The sequence below is a fragment of the Pseudochaenichthys georgianus genome, chromosome 24 (genome assembly GCF_902827115.2).
Source record: "Pseudochaenichthys georgianus chromosome 24, fPseGeo1.2, whole genome shotgun sequence".
Taxonomy (NCBI): domain Eukaryota; kingdom Metazoa; phylum Chordata; class Actinopteri; order Perciformes; family Channichthyidae; genus Pseudochaenichthys; species Pseudochaenichthys georgianus.
The window spans coordinates 13,654,894-13,674,926 of record NC_047526.1 but is presented as its reverse complement, the minus strand read 5'-3'; the positions used below and the strand labels follow the sequence as shown (position 1 = coordinate 13,674,926).

The following is a 20,033-nucleotide window of genomic DNA, read 5'->3' as shown; positions in this document are numbered from 1 at the left end:
TTTGTCCCGATCCCCATTTTTTGTATCTCCCTTTGCCTTTTCTCCAAGAATATCCCTAACTCTGCTCTCTCCACCATCATTGCTTGATCAGGTCATCGGGGGAGACGAGGAGCGGGGAGACTCTAGAGCTGACCATGAGCAACATCAGCGCCGACGTGCTGGAGCTGCTGCTGGAGTTCGTGTACACCGGTTCGCTGGTCATCGACTCTGCCAACGCCAAGACGCTGCTCGAGGCTGCCAACAAGTTCCAGTTCAACACCTTCTGTAAAGTCTGTGTCTCCTTCCTAGGTAGGAACAGCTCAGTGTGTGTTTGATGCTGATATCATCAAGTGTGCAGGCTTATAACATCAGATATTCCGACGTGACCTTTCCTGGTACATGCAGTAACGAAAGCCTTGTGTATTTTCACATGTTGTCATACATCACTATGCACACCCTTGTGCCGTCTTATGCAGAAGCTAAATCACGCCCCTGTTTGTCATGTTTCCAAAGCCCGCAGTCGTGCGAGAATTTAGCCCGCTAACGCTCTCAGTTGGACACGGTGCCGCTGATCTCCTCCCAGTGGGCAAGACCAAGCACAGGGGCAGATTTATAAAAAGGTCAGGGAACAATTGTCACTTAAATGTCAAATCCTCTGGCCTGAACCACGAGAGAATCGAAAAATGGCAAAAGAGATTGATACCCAGACAAGGTATGGAAAGTGGAGCAAAACAGAGAAGGGGCTTTCAGGAGCCCAAGGGGACACATGAAGCACAAATGGCATGTTCCAGATTTGATAGGGTAACCGACCAAAGAGGCGACCAACAAAGCTACAAATGTCAGGCTTTGCATTCCATTTTACGAATTGTTTTGAATGTCGGTAACACAAGGGAAGTGCATGTTGGCAAAAAGGTCAACGGCAGGAAAAGAGTGAACAGAAAGAAAAAGAGAACCAGCAGCCGTCATTATTGATTTGTTTCTCTGAATTTGGGCGAGAGAAAAGGGGGGTCGGGGGTGACCACAGGGAAACCATTTGTAGACTGCATTGTCAGTGAGACGTCAATTCATTCTTCCTCGGCAAGATTCATGACATTTCAGCACGTCGTTACGAGGGGAGCGAATACAGGCGAGAGCGTGTGTCCTTGAGCCAAGAGAAATTGATACTGTGTCAGATATTATTGAAGTTTGTAACAAATACACCGATGAGAAATAGCATCTCCTCGACCTACTTGTAACACTTTGACTTTTATTCACTGAACTTCCGAAAATAAAAACAAAGTCACTTATTGTGTGCCTACTACTCTGGAGAAATCCTGCCTGTTTTGTAATTTAATAAGAAACATGCCTTACATTTCAACTCTTTCTAATTCATTGGCATGAGTTTGCGAGCGTGTGCAGTGAAATAAGTCTTTGCTCAAATGACATAACAGAGACATTTAAAAACAGTCTTTTTTGTTTTGTCCCTAACCCCCTCGTTGACGAACCGTGAAGCCAACTTTGATTTGGTCTTTGGTTTGGCTGGTGTTGAGCTTTGATTTAGCAGATGTTAGATGACCTTTATGGGCTGATATTTGTTTAGGAATGACTCTCAGTCTGACTTCAATGATAAGGCCTGGCATGGCTTCCCTTTTGATGGCTATTATTTAATCAGGCCTCTTTCATTGGCCGCTGACCCAGTTCATCCACATGTGTGCCTGTGTGCACTACACTGCCAACACATTCCCCTCTCTTGTGATAAATGGCGATGTGTGTTAATAACCTCAAATTACCGACACACCACCTTGAATCCCGCACCCTCACCAGAGACTGCAGAAGGTAGTGTTAACCATCTCCCGTGAGCCTTCCTTTAAGGCTACTTTCATATTTCCCCAGCTCTGTGTGTGTGTGTAATAGTAGACCCGGAGGTCCTACAGGAGTTCTTTAAAGTGGTCCAGCTAATCCCACTTCCTGCTTTTCTCCACCTCCTGCCTGGGCTGTGAGCGATCGATGCCCCTCGTTGTTTGTCCCCCGAGCTGTTTTGAGTTATTAGACTTGTTCTCCCTCCGTCTCAGGAAGATATACACGATCTGTGCTACCTGATGCCTGCTTTTTCTGTCTTTGCTTTCTACGTCTCTGCTCTTTTTAAGGATGTATACATGATGTTTTTCTCCATCCTAATGAACCTGCCTGTGTCTGTTTGTTTCTTGTTTTTGTTTCTCTGTCTGTCCCTTTTCAACCTTGTTTATCGACTCCAGAAAAACAGCTGACTGCAGCTAATTGTCTTGGAGTGCTGGCCATGGCTGAAGCTATGACGTGCACGGAGCTCCATAACATGGCCAAAGCTTTTGCACTGCAGAACTTCCCTGAGGTGGGTAGAGATTTAGCATCTTCCCTGTCAGTCTAAGAAAGGATTCCTGAGGAAGATACATGCTGGATCCAAAATAATAAATGTACTAAAATAAATACAATTATGAAGAAACAGAAAGTAAATCAACTTGAAATAATTACAATCATTCATTATATAGATATACTGCCTATAGCAATCAACACATGAATACGTTACTTAGCTTTATTTAACAGCTTTTTGATAAAAAATGTAGCACATTTTTAAACCGCACAAGAGAAAGTTAAATAAATTTTCGGAAGCAGTAAATTCACAAGGAATCACTAAGGACAGAACGATTTGCTCCGCTGCACAGTACAGATAGAACATATGTTGCTTTTCTAACCTCAGCATCATATCTAATGCCTCTGCAAGTGTATTCATTAGCCATCACAGAAGAAAACACAAATAATAATTCTAGTTAACCTTCACCTTGGGAGCCGGATGCCGCTATTGGTCAGGAACCTTTTTATGCTGTCAAAGAGCTTGAAGCTAATTAAAGGGTCCCATTTTGAGTCTGACTAGTTTCTTCCTTCCTGTTCAGGTGGCAGGAAAGGAGGAGATCTTGAGCGTGTCCAAGGACGATCTGTTGGCCTACCTATCCAACGACAGCCTGAACACCAAAGCTGAGGAGCTGGTCTACGAGACGGTCATCAAGTGGATCAAACGAGACCCCAACACCAGAGTGCAGGTCATTAAACTGTGTGTGTGTGTGTGTGTGTGTGTGTGTGTGTGTGTGTGTGTGTGTGTGTGTGTGTGTGTGTGTGTGTGTGTGTGTGTGTGTGTGTGTGTGTGTGTGTGTGTGTGTGTGTGTGTGTGTGTGTGTGTGTGTGTGTGTGTGTGTGTGTGTGTGTGTGTGTGTGTGTGTGTGTGTGTGTGTGTGTGTGTGTGTGTGTGTGTGTGTGTGTGTGTGTGTGTGCCTCAGATGCATCCTAACACCGCAGTTGTTCATAATCCCAGGAGTGCTTTGCCCTCAGAATGTGCTCTATTCTTAGTTGCACTTCATGTGTTTGTGAGACAAAGTACCGCATGAGAAAAAAAACCACAGACAGCAGCAGTCCTTTACCGTCCGCCTAACCGGTGGGATTTATTCCTAGAGGCTGTTAATCATAATCCGAGGTTAATACCCGCAGAGAGGTATTGACACTCAGGTACAGCAGGTCAAAATGTAACAAACGTGGAATCGATAAGCCTCAAGGTCAGAACGTCAGTCCACATTCACCCAAAATGTAAATGGACTGCACTGCATAGGATATCCATCCAGCGCGGGGAAACCTCATGTCATGAGATTTGTATGGAATCACTCACGGAACCTATGAATTTAAAGCTGATGATTTTTAAGTATTTTATAGCTGTTTAAAAAGTGGAGGTGAGATTATGATCAGATAATTTACACCGCTCCTTCACTGGAGGAGCCATTCTTTCAGAGTAATGTCTTCTCATCAACCTGCACAAAGGGGAACTGCCTCAGGCAATCAAAGTCACTTTATTGGGAACCATTTTTATGACCCATCCGTTTGTTTTTTTACCTTTTGTATTAAACATTTATCTTTTTAAATGTAGAAATCCATCAGGACTTAAATGTGCTCTAGATCAGTGGTTCTCAACTGGTCAGGCCTCGGGACCCACTTTTCACTTGGTCAATACATCACGACCCAACATTTTGAAGCACTCAAATCTATTCAACAAAAAAATTGTGCTGTAGCCTAATATATACGCTATTCAGCATACAATATTAATAAAAGTGAAGTGCAGTGCATATATCCCTTATATCCCTTCACAGAACTAAAGTATGCTTTTAAAAAAGGTGTAATGAGATGATGGAATCAAAGCTGAACTATATAAAAAGGGACACATGCTGTAAACCCAACCCCAGCAGGGGGGTCTGGGGGGATTCTCCCCCAGGAGATGCATAAACTATGCATTCTGGTACACTCGGAGAAGAAAATAAATAAATGTATTACAACCCGACATATTAATAATATGTCATGCCATTGTTTGTTTTTCACTTTGTTCTGACATCTTGCTGCGAGAAGAGTAAAGAGGAGATAGTCTGTGTGACTTACTTTAAATTGTGGGTAAGGGTAGATAGCTCCCATTGTTCTGTGACCTGTCAGTCATCATATTTCATTATGTGTTGATTTCTATCTGAAGTTGTACCCATGGATGTATAAAGAAGAGTTCTACCGCAAAGTTATTCACCGTGGGGACTTCCGGCAACAATCTTGATTCTGATTGGCCAGAAGACTCGAAAAAACATCAGCAAAGATGTTTTATTGAGAAGATGATCACCACATGACAGAAGTTTTCAAAACCGTTTATGGTCTCCGGTACTTCCAGTCCAACGCCGGGCCTTCAAAATAAAAGTTTGACTTTTCCCCCACTCACACATCCGCGACCCACTCGGAGTTGAGAACCACTGCTCTAGGGGAAGTTTGAGAATATGTTGTGCAATACAAAGATTAAGCACAAGCCATTAGAAGCAGACGTTTCTATCTAGGAGCTGAGACAAAATAACAAGAAATAGAGTGGGATTAGCTTTTATGACATGGTGACTGATAAATCCATGGTGGCTGATGGAAAATTAGACCCTGTGGTCCTGCAAATTCACAGGGAGCCACAACAAGGTCGCTGCACAGCTTTTAGGAGAACATGCGACCCGTGTCATCTGCATCGAAAACCAGCATCCAGTTCGGCCCAGCAATCTCACACTCTAATGGAGAGGTGCAGAGGTGAGTTACTCAGATGAAGTAGAAGAAAAGAGAAATGAAACATTCTCCCGGTTGTCTGAACAACTCCACCGCACTGGTTCCCGAGACGAGACACCAGGGTCACCCTGTCTCGAAAGAGAGCGGGAGAGGCAGAAAAGGGGGGGTGGTAAGACAGTTGGAGTGAGAGAAAGAATCGGAGCGAGACAGAGGACAGATTGATTGAGAAACGAGAAAGAAAAACGAAGAAAAGGGATTGGAGAAAAAAGAAGGCCCCGTGTTCTAATCTCATATCCAACAGTTTGTGCCTCTGCGAGCAGCCATGACATCCAGGCAGGGGAGATGTGATTGAGCTCTCGGTCAAGCTCAAATCCCCTGCCCATGTGTGACCGAAAAAACAACTCGCAAGCCTTGGGCCTGTGGAGAAGACAAGGGAGGAGTGCGGAGAGAGGATGGTCTGCTTCCATCATGCCACAGGAGAAGGTTATTTGACCCAGACGGCTGAGTTTACACGCATGGTCCGTCCAGCACAGCTCATCATCCCCCCCGCCCTCGCCTCCGCCCCCACTGCCCGTTTGGAGGCAGCGAGCAGCGAATCACTACCCCCGAACCTGTGACACTTTTTAATGACATGTCAGGGCAGAATGTCACAGCTCTGCTCAAGAACTCAGTCATGGAAGGGGGGGGGGGATCGTAATGCCCTGAGCAAAGTTTATGTGCGTTTGCATTCAACGGAGCGCACGCCAATGTGCGTCTTTGTACGTGCATGTTCTGTGGGTTGTAAGCTGCGGGCTATAGAGTGGAAAAGTGGCATATTGAAGGCGCTGGGTAAATAATATGCAATTTTCTCTCTCCGCTACGCTGTCACTGACATCCGATGGCACCAGGAAACACGGCCCGGACATCGCTTGGAGACATTTTGAGCGTTAATAATGGTTTGCTATGAGAAACAAAACCACTGAGTGAAATAGAAGAGAGAGCTTGTCAGTTTTCCTTGATATGAATATTATTGCAGCTGTTTATATTATATATGTATATATATATATATTTGACTATATTCATGAAATAGAGACTACAAACCCTTTGGCTGAAATGAGAGATCGATAGACCTTAAACAAATCTACAACAATTCTGATAATCATGAATCTATAAGGAATAGTATAGATATTTTTCGCAATTAGAGAATGTGCTTTCTCGGTTAGAATTACATGTGTTAAAAATACTGCCAAGAAATGGTAAGCCTAGCATTCAATGAACAGAGTATTGATCTTGGTAGATGGACTGTACTTACATAGCGCTTTGTCAGGTCTTTATGACCCTCAAAGTGCGCTTCCATACTAAGTAATTCACCCGTTAACACCTCATTCATAGAGCAGTACAACTTGCTCGCGGGAACTAACATTCATACACATTCACACACCTTTGGTGAGCAACTCGGGGTTAAGTATCCTACCCAAGAGTTCATCAACATGTTGACATTAACTCTGATCAATGAAAAGCAAATAATGTCAATGTCAAATAATCTTAAATCCTTTATTACAAAAGCTATCAAATGTTTGCTCAGTTGGTCAGCCAGTATAATAGTTAATAATACATATTTATTATTTAAATTATACATACCTCAATGTACTAAAACCTCTTAACATTCATCCGTTATTGATCGTAAGAAGCTACATCTGAGAACTAAATCTGCCTCCGCATTCAGCCAGCAAGAAACTGGATCCATAAGTAAAGAGGCGTCTTGTGTCATGTTTTCTGTGTGAAGGTGCTTACAGGTACAGACCTGCCCTTCTTTTCACGCTGCTTGGGACGACCACAGACACATGGCTCCAATTATAACAGTCCAGTCTCCTGCCAAACCCTGAATAGGACCGCAATTACGCCTCACTTGAACATATTTCATAAAGGTTCCTATCTTGCCAGGTGACTCAGCCTGACAAAAGAACCTGATTAATTGGCTCTTTGGAAAGTGGCCAACTAATGTAGCAGCTAAAAAGGACAGTAAATGGTGGGTTTTCATGATTAAAAAGGCCAGCCTTGCCATTAGCAAAGACCTGCTTTCCACTCATCAGAAATAACAATCGCCTGCCCTGACATTTGCGGCTCCCATGCCGTATTGATATGGTTAAAGGTATTACATAAAAGTTATTTGTTATATTTGGTGAATTTATTACAATTGACTGGTAAAGTGACACGGTGATTTTCTTTGCTTCCAGTGCTCATTATGAGGGAAAAAGAAAGAACAAATGATGCCATCATTATGTAGAGTATAAAATTATCAAAGGACACAAATGCTTTGAGGCTGTGTAGGGATATAAACGTTTCCCTCACTGTTTAACATTTTAATTTACCTTCAAAACCACAAATGGCCCTTTCACCATAGGCGTCACTTTTAATCTAGTCATTTTCTTTTTAAGCTCCAAGTTCAAACCAGAAACTTTTCCTCGCCACGCACCCCCAAAGCAAAGGTTAATTGTGTTTTTTCAAGATGAGGAGCTACAGTATGTGCCACAACAAAAATCCTTGAAGAGGAAACGGAAGCTTGCAAGCAGAAATGTACGGGTAGGCCATCTTCAGCATGACCTGTGACAAATAGGCACTCTTGAAGAGACGTAGCAAGGCAATGGAGATTGATGCATATTGCGGTCTTTGCTTTTTCTCTGCCTCTCTGCTCTCCAACTCACATGAATACAATCCTGCATGTACACACACACATTGAGAATGCATCGGATGTCACTGTTCATATCCCAGTCCTGTGCTCAAACATTCACACAAGACTAGAAATCATTTGTTGCGGCGACTCGCGTATTAGAGCGGATGGGATCTGATGCAAGCCACTGAACTCCGGACCGCATTCTCATCTGTGTCCTTTGTCGTCCCAGAGTGTGCTCAGTCCTGATGTGTGCAGCCAGTTGAACCGCAGTCACCCAACCATGGAGGCTGCATAACCACAGCGAGTCGAAATGTGCCTTATTTCCACTGGGCTGCTCTTAAATAAACACACATGGGTGCCGTGAGCGATACGGCGAATAGAGAACCAACAAATAAAAAAAGCTGCAGCGCTATATAATGGAGGGCAAATACATAAATTGCTACCATCACATGTCACAAATAATTCAGTGAATTAAGAAACAAGCCAGAAAGTTTTATGTTAATATACAGCCAGCAGCCATTCTTACAAATATGTTTTGTATTAAATGAGCAGAAGAAAGCTCCTTTCTTTTTTTGTTGAATGAAGTCATGCTGAAAAAAGGCCTCAGAGGAGAACACATTGTACCTGTCAGTAGTTGCTCAGGGCAGCAGTCAGCGTCTGTCGTCCGCTCCATCTCTCTCCACCCCCTCTATCCATCCTCCTGGCTCATATGCACACCGAGTCGTGCCGTCACAAAAACACAAACACGCTCAGGAAAGCATCTCATGAACCAAAATGAAGTGCCATTTACAAGACCGTATTTTATTAATCCATTATGTGTTACCACGCTAACCTGCACACTCTGAAAAGGACACAACGAAGCTGTGGTCATTTCAGCTGAGTGGGTTTGTTAGCACTCTGAGGCTAAACATGGGCACACGCTCTATTAAACACACATGTGTGAATCTTTGAGTGTGTGTGTTGAATATGTTGTTTATTTCTTAGTTTGTTCATATGCATCTGCATTTTTAGCATTTGCCTGTACATTCTTCACTCTAAAGCAGAAGCTCACTCCTATCTGCTCAGTGCAAAGCAAATACATATGACCGTTCCTGTCATTTATTAGATGCTGCCATGACACTGAATCGTTTCACACGCACATATGGTAAGAGGCGTTAGTCCTCGCTGACAGTAGTAAAATGGGAAAAGCTCAGTGGACATTTGTCATCCGTGTTAGCATATGGCGGCTCCCCAGCTGCTTCTCTGCTGCCCCTGACAGATCTGAGAGGCTCACTGTTAGACACATTATCCCTGCCGCTCACCGGGCTCAACCCATCCACATCCACCCTCCACATACTGTGTGTGTGTGTGTGTGTGTGTGTGTGTGTGTGTGTGTGTGTGTGTGTGTGTGTGTGTGTGTGTGTGTGTGTGTGTGTGTGTGTGTGTGTGTGTGTGTGTGTGTGTGTGTGTGTGTGTGTGTGTGTGTGTGTGTGTGTGTGTGTGTGTGTGTGTGTGTGTGTGTGTGTGTGTGTGTGTGTGTGTGTGTGTGTGTGTGTGTGTGTGTGTGTGTGTGTGTGTGTGTGTGTGTGTGTGTGTGTGTGTGTGTGTGTGTGTGTGTGTGGCAGCGAGATAGACCATTACATTGCATTTAGCTGCCGCTTTTATCCAAAGCGACTCACAATAAGTGCATTCGACCAGGAAGACACAACCTTGAAGAAAACAGAATCATATAAGAACATCAGGTTTCATAGAGCCAAGCATTTCAAGTGCTACTCAACTGGCTATAGATAAGCCAGTCCTTTATTAGTATATAAGTGCTCTGTTAGCAGTTATTTGTTAATAGTTCTATCGCTCGAAGTGGAGTCGAAAGAGATGAGTTTTCAGTCTGCGCCGGAAGGTGTGTAAGCTTTCTGCCGTCCTGATGTCAATGGGGAGCTCATTCCACCATTTAGGAGCCAGGATAGCAAACCCACGTGTTTTTGCTGATGGGAACTTGGGTCCCCCTCGCAGTGCGGGTGCAGCAAGTCGTTTGGCTGATGCAGAGCGGAGTGCACGTGCTGGGGTGTACAGATTAACCATGTCCTGGATGTAGGAAGGGCCAGATCCATTCGCAGCATGGTACGCAAGTACCAGTGTCTTGAAGTGAATTCTAGCAGTTACCGGAAGCCAGTGAAGGGAGCGGAGAAGTCACAAGGTGTTATCTGGGTTGAATTTCAGAATACAAGTGGAAAAGCATATGGACTCCTCATGAATGATCCTTGTCCGAGGAAAATGGAAGATGGGGGTGGATAGCCTGTGTGGGCGGACTAGCTAAAAGTAGCATCTCTATATGTCCTCAGACTCCTGTGAGCACTTTCCATATGTTCTACTTGTTGAAAAAGCAACTTCCTTATAAGGAATGTAAAAACATCACGCCATATTTTTCTTTTAAGGCACAGTGGGCTCATTAGCCTTTGCAGTATGGACTGTATTTATAAGAATATGCATCCATTAGACGCCATCCCTGTTTTGAAAGCACACAAATATGCTTACATGAGTAGGCGAGAAGATGAAAATGACAGGTCACACCATTCGTCTGGAGGGACAGAGCTTACATTCACTCGGCGTGCCTGAGCCTGTGCATGAGAGAGCGATTGCTCAAGAGGTTGTTGGAGAGGAATGGAGTCGGATACACACCGTCTGATGTCATCCGCTGAGTGCAAGCGCTGCAATCATTGCTCTGAGTTTCACGAGTACTCTTAAACACCTGCTTAGAATCTCAACCATATAGATAATTCAAATCCAACCGTTTTATATAACATGCATCAAGTGTATGCAGTCTACACTTAATGTGTGGTTTTGTTCGGTCAGTATTGTAAGAACAGCTATTTCATTTGCCCGCTATGACCACTTAAGCCTCAATTCAACAGGAGGGCACACGTTGGGAGAATGTATGTAATCCCCTGGGTATATCTGCCACGAAAAGAGATTTCATCCGCAAATATAAAGGATGAAAATTATTTTGGCAGCTTGGATGAAAGCCAGGTGGAGAAGATGGAGGAATGAAAGGACTAGACTGTTTAGAGCTGTTTGTATTTCAGTATTTTCCACACAACATTTCAACAAAGGGACTGAAGTAGAGGATTATCATGGTGCAGCTGTGTTGTCGAGAAGGATATGCCTCTGAATTGCTTATCATTTCCCTCCGTGTTGTCACTTGCACTTTCTAAAAAAGGTTTTGGAGGGGAAGAGTATACATATAAATCCACAAATTGATTCGCTGCATTGAGGGAGAAATCCAGCTTGGCATTTAAAAGCTGTGCAAATCAAATCTGGAATTAATCCTCCCTAAAATGATTAAGGAGTGTATAGCAAGTGAAAAGTGATTTGAAAGATAAAACTTGACACAATTTAAACATTCCTCTTTAAAGGATTGCAAATAAACAGTAGGCATCTGACAGTTACACAATTTAACACGTCAATGTTGGTTTTGTTATTCCATGTTTTACCTCGGTTTTATTTTGCTGTCTTTTTGATTTAATTTATATTTGAGTATCAATCAAACTTGTCTACTTATTATTGACATGTTTTATCTATAATGAGGTTTTATGTTCAGCGAATATTCACAATTTAAAACGTTCTCCTATCGAAGCAAAAAAGGGAAGTTAGTAATTAAAGTAATTAAAGGGGCTCTATTCTGGTTAGTAGGGTTTCCCTTCCCTGTAGTGTTATATAGGTTTTTGTTCATGTAAATGGCCTGCAAAAGATACAATCCCGAAGTTCCACCAGAGACTTTCTCTCCCTCTATGCAGCTAACCAATCAGAGCAGACTGGGCTCTGGTTTCAGACAGAGGAGGAAAAAAGGTGCTGCAGCACAGGCAATATGAGGAAAATAAAGACCCTTTTCAACATTAAAGCATGAAAACATGTCACAGTAGAGGCTCAAAACACAAATATGAAACCTCAGCATAATAGGGCCCCTTTAAAAAATCATGTATTTCGACAAGGTACCTGCATTGATCAATAGTAGTATTGAATATTAAACAGGCGTAAACCTTGATTGTCCACAAGATGAGTCTGCAGTGCAAAGATACAAAAAATGCAATACATTTCCAATAAACTTTCACCAACAAAAGTATATATATAAAATATAGTCATGTTTTGTCGAACATATAACAAAATAGTCTTTGTTTCTTTAAAACAAAACCAGAAGATAAACAAGAACCTTTTTGCATTATGTAAAATTCCCTCTTGAGTAGTTCCAACTGGCACCAAGCACGACTACTTTTTTTTTTTTTGTATGCAGGGTCTGACACTTTGGATTTGAATTTTAACAGCAAGTTAAAAAGCAAGTTGCCGATGTATGCATGTGTGGGCGGGAGAGCCAGGAGCGGGAATGAAAGTAGCAACGAAGAGAGAAAGTTGGTTCAAAAGAAATGGGTGAGATAGAGTTGGATAGAATTTCTGATGAAGAGTTAATTTTTTATATTTCTCCTAGAAATGGAGGAATGTAACAGTCAGGAATAACTGCTCTACACTGAAATAAAGTCATCCCCTCTCTCTCTCTCTCTCTCTCTCTCTCTCTCTCTCTCTCTCTCTCTCTCTCTCTCTCTCTCTCTCTCTCCCCCCCCCGCCCCACTCACTCACTCACTCACTCACTCACTCACTCACTCACTCACTCACTCACTCACTCACTCACACACACACACACACACTAATTTATAAAATATTTTAATTCATGGTTGTTCATTTAATCAGACGTCAGCCCATGTGACTTTACATTGTCTAAATCTTTTTAACCAGATTTTCATTGAATAAATGAACCAACCGGTTCAACAAGTTTGACCTCAAACAGCACATGATTAAAATACAGTACCTGCAGCTCCACTGCTAGAGTCTATCCATCTGTCTCTTTCTGTGTGTGTATATACGCGGGTGTGTATTTAGGTGGATATTTACGTGGTAAATACCTTACCTTTTTGCAGGCACCAGATGCTGTCTCTTTGAGGTAGTTTTACTGCCATTTTAAAAATGTTTGGCAAGTGAAGAGAGACCACAACAGATGTGGGTTTGTGTGTAGCTCAGACCCGCAGATGGAACAGTAGCAAGCTTGTCTTTTCTTTACTTCATTTCCCCACAGGTAAAGGAAAGTTAACTTGGTGTGCACGTTGTGTGGATGTGGTTTACAAGGTACCATGACAAAACTGCTAATGAGAACACGTGTGAGCTCAATTGTTAGCTTAGTCTGTCAATCACGCCTCAAACTCTTGACCTGCGCCTCCCAATTCATCCGCATCCGAATTCTGCGAGCGGTTTGCTCCTGAGCTCCCAGAAGACCGATTTTCTATACTCTCCTATTCCTATTCAAGGTCATTAAACAGACAGGGATGCATCTGGGACAGGTCATGACTTTATTGCAGAATATTTGGGATGCAAACTTCACACCACAGAAGACCACTAACACATTCCTAGCCCGTCCACCTGCTGTTCTGAATATGAGCAAGATGTCCACAGGCAACCCTAGACATGTTAGCACATTTATTTATGTTGTGCCACTGAGGGCACCACCTGGCTGGAACTGCCCCATATTCAGCTTTAATTTAGCACAGAGGGTCAGTAATGACCTACTTCAGATGCTGATACCTGAATGATCTCATGAGCCAGAACTGACTTTAAATACAGTCAAATGCAGTTTGTTCCTCCCTTAAGCCCCTGTCACACTGTCCCGAAATTGACACCCGATGGACACACGAATATGGAATTGTGAATTTCGCACGAAGATGGCCCCGAACCACACACGAAGGCAACATTTACATTACATTTAAGACATACAACTGCAATGAAAGTACCAAAAACAATTATGTTACAGTACTACGATACTGTACTGATATCTTCAGACTTTGTTCTTTGTTTATATGTAGAAAATATTACGTTTTCTCCGTAATGTTGTTTCCATAGCAACAACAACTTCCTGTCAACTCTCCTTCAAAATAATATATTATATCCTTTTTAGTTTCACAGAACACAAATTGGGTTATTTACATAATATGTTTACATGATTTTGTTGTGCAATAAAACAACCCGATGGACACACGATAAAGGAAATGTTCAAATTCGGCTGTGATCGTAGCAACATCGGGCCGTTCGTGAGGGCATCTTAAGCCTTCGTATGACCGCCGGTGGAGTTTCTCAGGCTCCGGCAGCAACTTCGTGAGCGGTGGCAAAATCTTTGCCATGCCAACAAATAGCCGAAGGACCTTGCGAAGGTTCATTTTCGTGTTGAATTCGTGTGTCAATTTTGCCCTTCGTAAGGCCATCGTGAGGGCATCTTGTTATCATCGGTGCCATCGGGCATTCGCCCCGATCAGAGTGAGGGTGAATGCACCGATGATAACACGAAGATGACACGATTTGACAAGATGCCCTCACGAGTGCCTTACGAAGTTGCCGCTCACGAAGTTGCTGCCGGAGCCTGAGAAACTCCACCGGCGGTCATACGATGGCTTAGATGCCCTCACGAATGGCCCGATGTTGCTACGATCACAGCCGAATTTGAACATTTCCTTTATCGTGTGTCCATCGGGTGTCAATTTCGGGACAGTGTGACAGGGGCTTTCCTGAAAAAATACATTCTAGTGATTATTTTTCCAATCTAATTTTTTTTCTATCTGTTATAAACGGATGCAAAAAAGGCTTTGAATACATTCCTCCTTTCCCTAAAATAAAATCAATCTAATCATTAATCCATTTTCTCGAAGGAAGATATATTTATGTCAGGACGAAGTGATTGTTGTTGTGATACCTGTTTTGGCCACGAGAGGCTGCAGTGCACCACACCCATATATTAAATAGGACAACATAATGTATGTTTTCTCAAGGGGAGTTTAAGTTTAGCACAGATTCAATTACATTTCTAGTAAAACATGACATGACCATCATTTTACACAGCCTACGAAAACACACTATGTACTTTGGTGTAAGAGTACATGGAGAAATTGTAAACCCAACAAATCAGATTTACACAATTGAATACTAAAAAACAATGTCTCACTTGCATCTCGTTTGAAAGAAATATGTCTAGGGGGTGTCTAAAAGCTTTCACTTTAGTGTCAAAATATATTTAAAAAATGTACGTACCCCCATCTGATTACTGGCATTAATGAAAGATGTCATAAGACAAAAGTCGGTGAGATTAAGGCAGACATGACAACAATAACTTATAGCTCCTCTGTTTGTGACATGACTCGGTAACTATCGGGCCAAATCTCGCAGTATGGGGGCACTTTAATTGAAAGCAGTATTTTCTCCTCACCTTGTGAATCTTCGCTGAAGAATATCTCGGGATGCTACACATGCTTTGACTTTACCTTCTTGCTTTATTAGCGCTGGGAGCGAGTGCTGGTGTTTATGTGCATATTGGGGTGTTTCTTTGATAAAATGTTTAGTACGCCTGTGGAGAGGAGGAAAAGACAGCCCCATCTGCAGGATGCTGTTTTACTCTTAGGGCTCGCAAAGAGATGTCATCGGCAGATTTCCCTGAGTGCCGTAGATCCGTCTCATCCTCTCCTGTTCCTCTCGATTTGTCTTTAGTTTACTTTCCCTCTTCTTATCTTGTCTCATTCTGCTCTTCTTCCTCTTTTCCTTCTCTTCTGTCCTTGCTTGCCTTCTCCCTCTTGTCCTTCCTCCCCCATGCCATTCCCTCCTCTCATTCTTCTTTCTCCACCGTCTTATTTCCTCTATTCTGGTCAGCAGCTCTGCAGGACATTGTTAGAAAACAAATGGGACACATGCCAGAGTAAAAAGGCCTCAGGTGGGAGTAGGGGATGCTTAAGCAGAGTGTCAGCTTATTATGTGTTCTCCCCTGAATGATGTTGCTCAGAGTCTGTTATTTTTGTCGCTGTCCCCTGCACGTCTCGGCCACGTCGCTCTGAGCCGAGGGGTCATCGGGGTCAATCTCCACCCAGCTCTCTGTCGCTCCGTCCAAGCTTGTTTACAGCTTTTACTGTCGACATAGATGAGGCTCCCACGGGATTACAGACGGGCACATTTATACACACACATGCTGAAAGAAAAATAAATAACATTCGGCAGCAAGAGCTATAGACAAGGTTACCATGGCAACAGGCTGTCCTCCCTCCATGGCTGAACACCTATACATTAGCACACATCAGTGTATGCTTCCCAGCAAAGGAGCAAACACAAGTATTTTGAGTGCAAACATGCACTCAAAATACTTGTGGTGCCGTAGTTGAGTATTTTAATTATTTATCTTAAAAGCCTGCTCATCCTGCTCAAATCCTCACCTTAAAACACACCTTAAAGCAAACGGTGAACATTGTAGGTAGAATTTCTTTATTGTTGGATTTTAAAAACCTGGTAAGTAGCTTCTTTGGATCATCACTTGGCATCAATGGGTTGTGATGAACCAGAACTGATCTCGCTTCAAAGGAACATTAGACTCTGTAAGATTTCATTTGGAGCCGGAAAAATCAGAAGCAGAATGTGGGAAGCGGTTAGATACCCCCCCGCTGCCTAGAAAACCAAATGCGCTTATGAACGCGAGATGGTGAGCGGATGTGACGGAAAACTTTGCAGATATGTTATTTGTGGCTTCTTGTTTAATGATGAATCACTTTTAATGACTGAATTAAAAGTCCCTGGAGTTGTTTTTAAGTTTTGTTTGGATATGTACAGGCGCCAAATACATTAAAAAAAAAACTGCGACTTGGAGATTTTCCTTGTCTTTTCATCCTTGCCTGGGCATTTTGTCCTTCAGAAATATAGAAACAGAAAAAGGACACATGCAGCGTGGTAAGCCCAGGCTTTGAGGCCCTCACACTGACAGTTACTGATCTAATGGCCACGCTACTACCAGGTTTCCTTAAGATAACAGCACATGCTTTTATCACTTATAGTTGTTTTTCCTTTCTGCTTTCATGATATTATTTCGAAAAAAACATGTATAATGAGGTTGGGAGTAGTGTTGCACGGTGTACCGATACTTGAAAGGTACCGCGATACCCTGCCGTTAAAAACGGTACGATTCCTCCGTTTCATTAGTATCGGTACTTTAAGAATGACGGGGGAAAGTACTCCCGTGAAAAAACGCCGTTTAATAAGAGCCGTGTGTGTTCAGCGCTGTATGTTCAGCGCTCTGCGTTCAGCGCTCTGCTTCCACTCCTTGCACTGCAGCCGTGCCTGCTGTCCCGCTCCTCTCAAGCACGTTCTAAGTCCCTCCCCTCTCTCTTGCACGCGGCCACGCGCTAGCTGCCAGAGCATGTGAGAAAACGAGAAGCATGGCTGCAAGTGGGAGTGCAACTGCCGCTGCGCCTCGGCTTGTTGACAAAAAAGACACCAGAAGTCTGTGAACGGGCCGTTCAGGTGTTCAGAGCAGAGCTCCCTGTCGGAGCAGCAGAGCGTGATGTGCACTGAAAAGTTTTTCTGTCGCAATATTATCGTTGAGCAAACTTAACTAGCAAACTAGCATCACTATCTGCTAACGTTAGCTTTAGCCTTCGTTTTCTATTAGTTTTTTTCATAGGCTATAAACGGAGGTGGTATAAGTAGCCTATATATCTTGTACTTGAGTAAAAGTAGAAGTACCCAGGTCTTGTACTTGAGTTAAAGTAGAAGTACCAGAATGTAGGAACAATCCTGCAATCAAAATGTTCCTCAAATAAAAGTACAAAAGTATTATCAAAATATAGTTAAAGTAGCGACAGTAAAAGTAGAAGTGCTCAGGTCTTGTACTAGAAGCACCAGAGTGTAGGAATACTCTGTTACAGTAAAAGTACTGCATTCAAAATGTTCCTCAAGTAAAAGTATTAAAGTAGCGACAGTAAAAGTAGTCATTGTGCAGATTGGTCCATTTCAGAATAATATATATGATATGTTTTATAATGATTGATCATGAAAGTGTTCTCAAAGCTGGTAAATGTGCAGCTAGTTTGAAGTACTTTGTAGACTGCAGGGTAGCTGGTGAAGGAGCAGCTAGTCTGAAGTACTTTGTAGACTGCAGGGTAGCTGGTGGATTTACTCCAGGTGGAACTAAAGTCTGATTTAACACTTGATTATATTTCACATCATTCATCCAGATCTGTGAAGTAACTAAAGGGATTAAATACATGTAGTGGAGGAAAAGTACACCATTATTTCTGAACTGTAGTGGATTAGAAGTACAAAGTAGCAAAAGAAACATTGAAATACTTAAATAAAGTACAAGTATCTCAAAATTGTACCCAAGTAGTACTTGAGTTTATGAATTTAGTTACTTTACACCAGTGGCTATAAAGATAGAAAGACTAAGCCTTGCACAGAGGCATGAAAATACATTTTCAAAATGCTCAACAGTGCTGCCAAAATGTTAAACTCACTGCTACACAATTAAAATAAATGCTTTTATATATATTTATATTAGATGTGACTCTTTGGCGTTTCTGTTCTTAGTAACACTGCTGCTTTAGTTGTTCTGACTGCTAAAATCATCTGTTATTCCTAATTTTAAAGCCGATATTCCATGTTTCCCTTTTTTTAAGAAAAGTATCGAAAAAGAATCGGAATCGCAATTCTTGACTTGGTATCGGTATCGAAACCAAAATGTTGGTATCGTGACAACACTAGTTGGGAGTTAATCCAACTGTTCTTTGCTAAAGATGTGAGAGTCTGTGTTGACTGACTGTGATCTGCTGTGTTTCAAAGCTATTTGTTTAATGTTCATATCAAACCTCTTTGATCATCCCCTGGCAGTTTCAATTCCAGCATAAATGAATCTGCAAACACTGTTTAGTACCGTTTACTTCTGTGTCTTTAGTTGTTCTGTCCATATGTTATCTTAGCATTGCTCAATGATTGCCTTCAACCTCATGTTCTTCTTCTCCTCGCCCCCTCTCTTGTCAGACTCTGTCAGACCTGCTGGCAGCGGTGCGTCTCCCCTTCATCCACCCGTCCTACCTGCTGAACGTGGTGGACAACGAGGAGCTGATCAAATCATCGGAGGCGTGCCGCGACCTGGTCAACGAGGCCAAGCGCTATCACATGCTGCCCCACGCGCGGCAAGAGATGCAGACGCCCAGGACCCGACCGCGACTCTCTGCCGGTAAACACACTCGTATAAAGAAGGGTAAACTGATATGCATCATCTTTGCCCCGGGTGACCTGAGAACAAGGTGGCAGTGACTTTATCTCCCGCCCACATCGCCAGGATCTATTCAACCACACACACATACTGTATATCCGCTGTTCACATGTTACTGCTACAGGGTGACACACAGGTCATGTCTCCATGAGGACAGCCTGACTTGCCATTGCAATGTATTGATTTTAACCCACAACAGGAATGAAATGTAAAAGGACTGTAAAATACTTAAAAGTACACAAAGGCATAAGGTTATGTTTCCTTTCTAACAAAAGTGAAATGGATTGGGGTTACAACGAAAGGTTGAAACCATGGAGGCTTCCCAGGACTTCTGCGGGATGGTGAACGATTTTTCAGCAAATCCAGCGCATAAACGTCTCCTAACAAGTTATTAAACCAGCGAGGCACAGTCAGGTCTGTCATCCGTTTCTAAGCAACCGGCCAACCATTCACAGTCTCACCACCGCTGATGTACAAGCCATTGAAGACCGTGTTTGTGTACATCGTTAAATTCAAAGAATCATTCATGGAAATTGGAAGGCGCCCCGCAAATTGCTTTTGGCCGTCATATTTTTCCCTAAGGTCGGCCAGGACCCCCCCCCCCCCCCCCCTGTGAAAAGAGGCCTAATTATAGTGTCTGCATGGCATTATGAGCGTCGCACCAGCACACCTTCCCATTCCGCACAAGTTATTTTCTGCTTGGTAGAATAAAGATAATTGCCTAACAAATGGCACTTTATGGAGAGGTGTGTGTCGTAGCCCAACACTGTTGTCCAGCCATGTTGTGTGTTTATTTGCCACACAACAAACATTGGCTCAATTGGGTGTTGTAAATAGGTTTGCATCTATAATGACCTGTAATACTGGTCAAATGATGTTTTATAAAGAATCATTTGCCTCTGAGAAAAGATGTTTGTGGCATTATACGGGCTGAGCCTCAAACCTTTACTCATCCTTGATCCAGTAGTTTGTCTTTTCTTCTTGAAGCACTTTCTGTCAAGGTCCATTTTATAGTCTTTGGTATGTGCATATCTTATGCCTCCTCCAGCACCATTATGCTAGTTGAGGTGTGTATTGATTCACAGCAGCTCGTGGCTCTGTACAACAGAATTATATAAATACATAAATGCTGCCGGGATGATGAATACATTCATGATGCATTATACCCCCGTTGCAAGCGAATGAGAACTATATGCAAGTTTTCCCGATCAAGTTTTGAACCCCTCTGCAGCTCTTATT

General features: G+C 42.8%; 1 protein-coding gene across 3 annotated transcripts in view; it reads left to right on the top strand.

Annotated features, from left to right (window-relative positions):
• The window catches only part of LOC117440395 (kelch-like protein 29), a 220,478-nt gene that overhangs the window by 150,846 nt on the left and 49,599 nt on the right, over positions 1-20,033 (top strand). For all 3 annotated transcript variants that reach the window (XM_034076733.1, XM_034076731.1, XM_034076732.1), the window contains 4 exons: positions 92-288; positions 2,214-2,326; positions 2,886-3,032; positions 18,557-18,755. In XM_034076733.1, the coding sequence (XP_033932624.1) occupies positions 92-288; positions 2,214-2,326; positions 2,886-3,032; positions 18,557-18,755 (656 nt within the window). The remainder of the gene's footprint in view (positions 1-91; positions 289-2,213; positions 2,327-2,885; positions 3,033-18,556; positions 18,756-20,033) is intronic.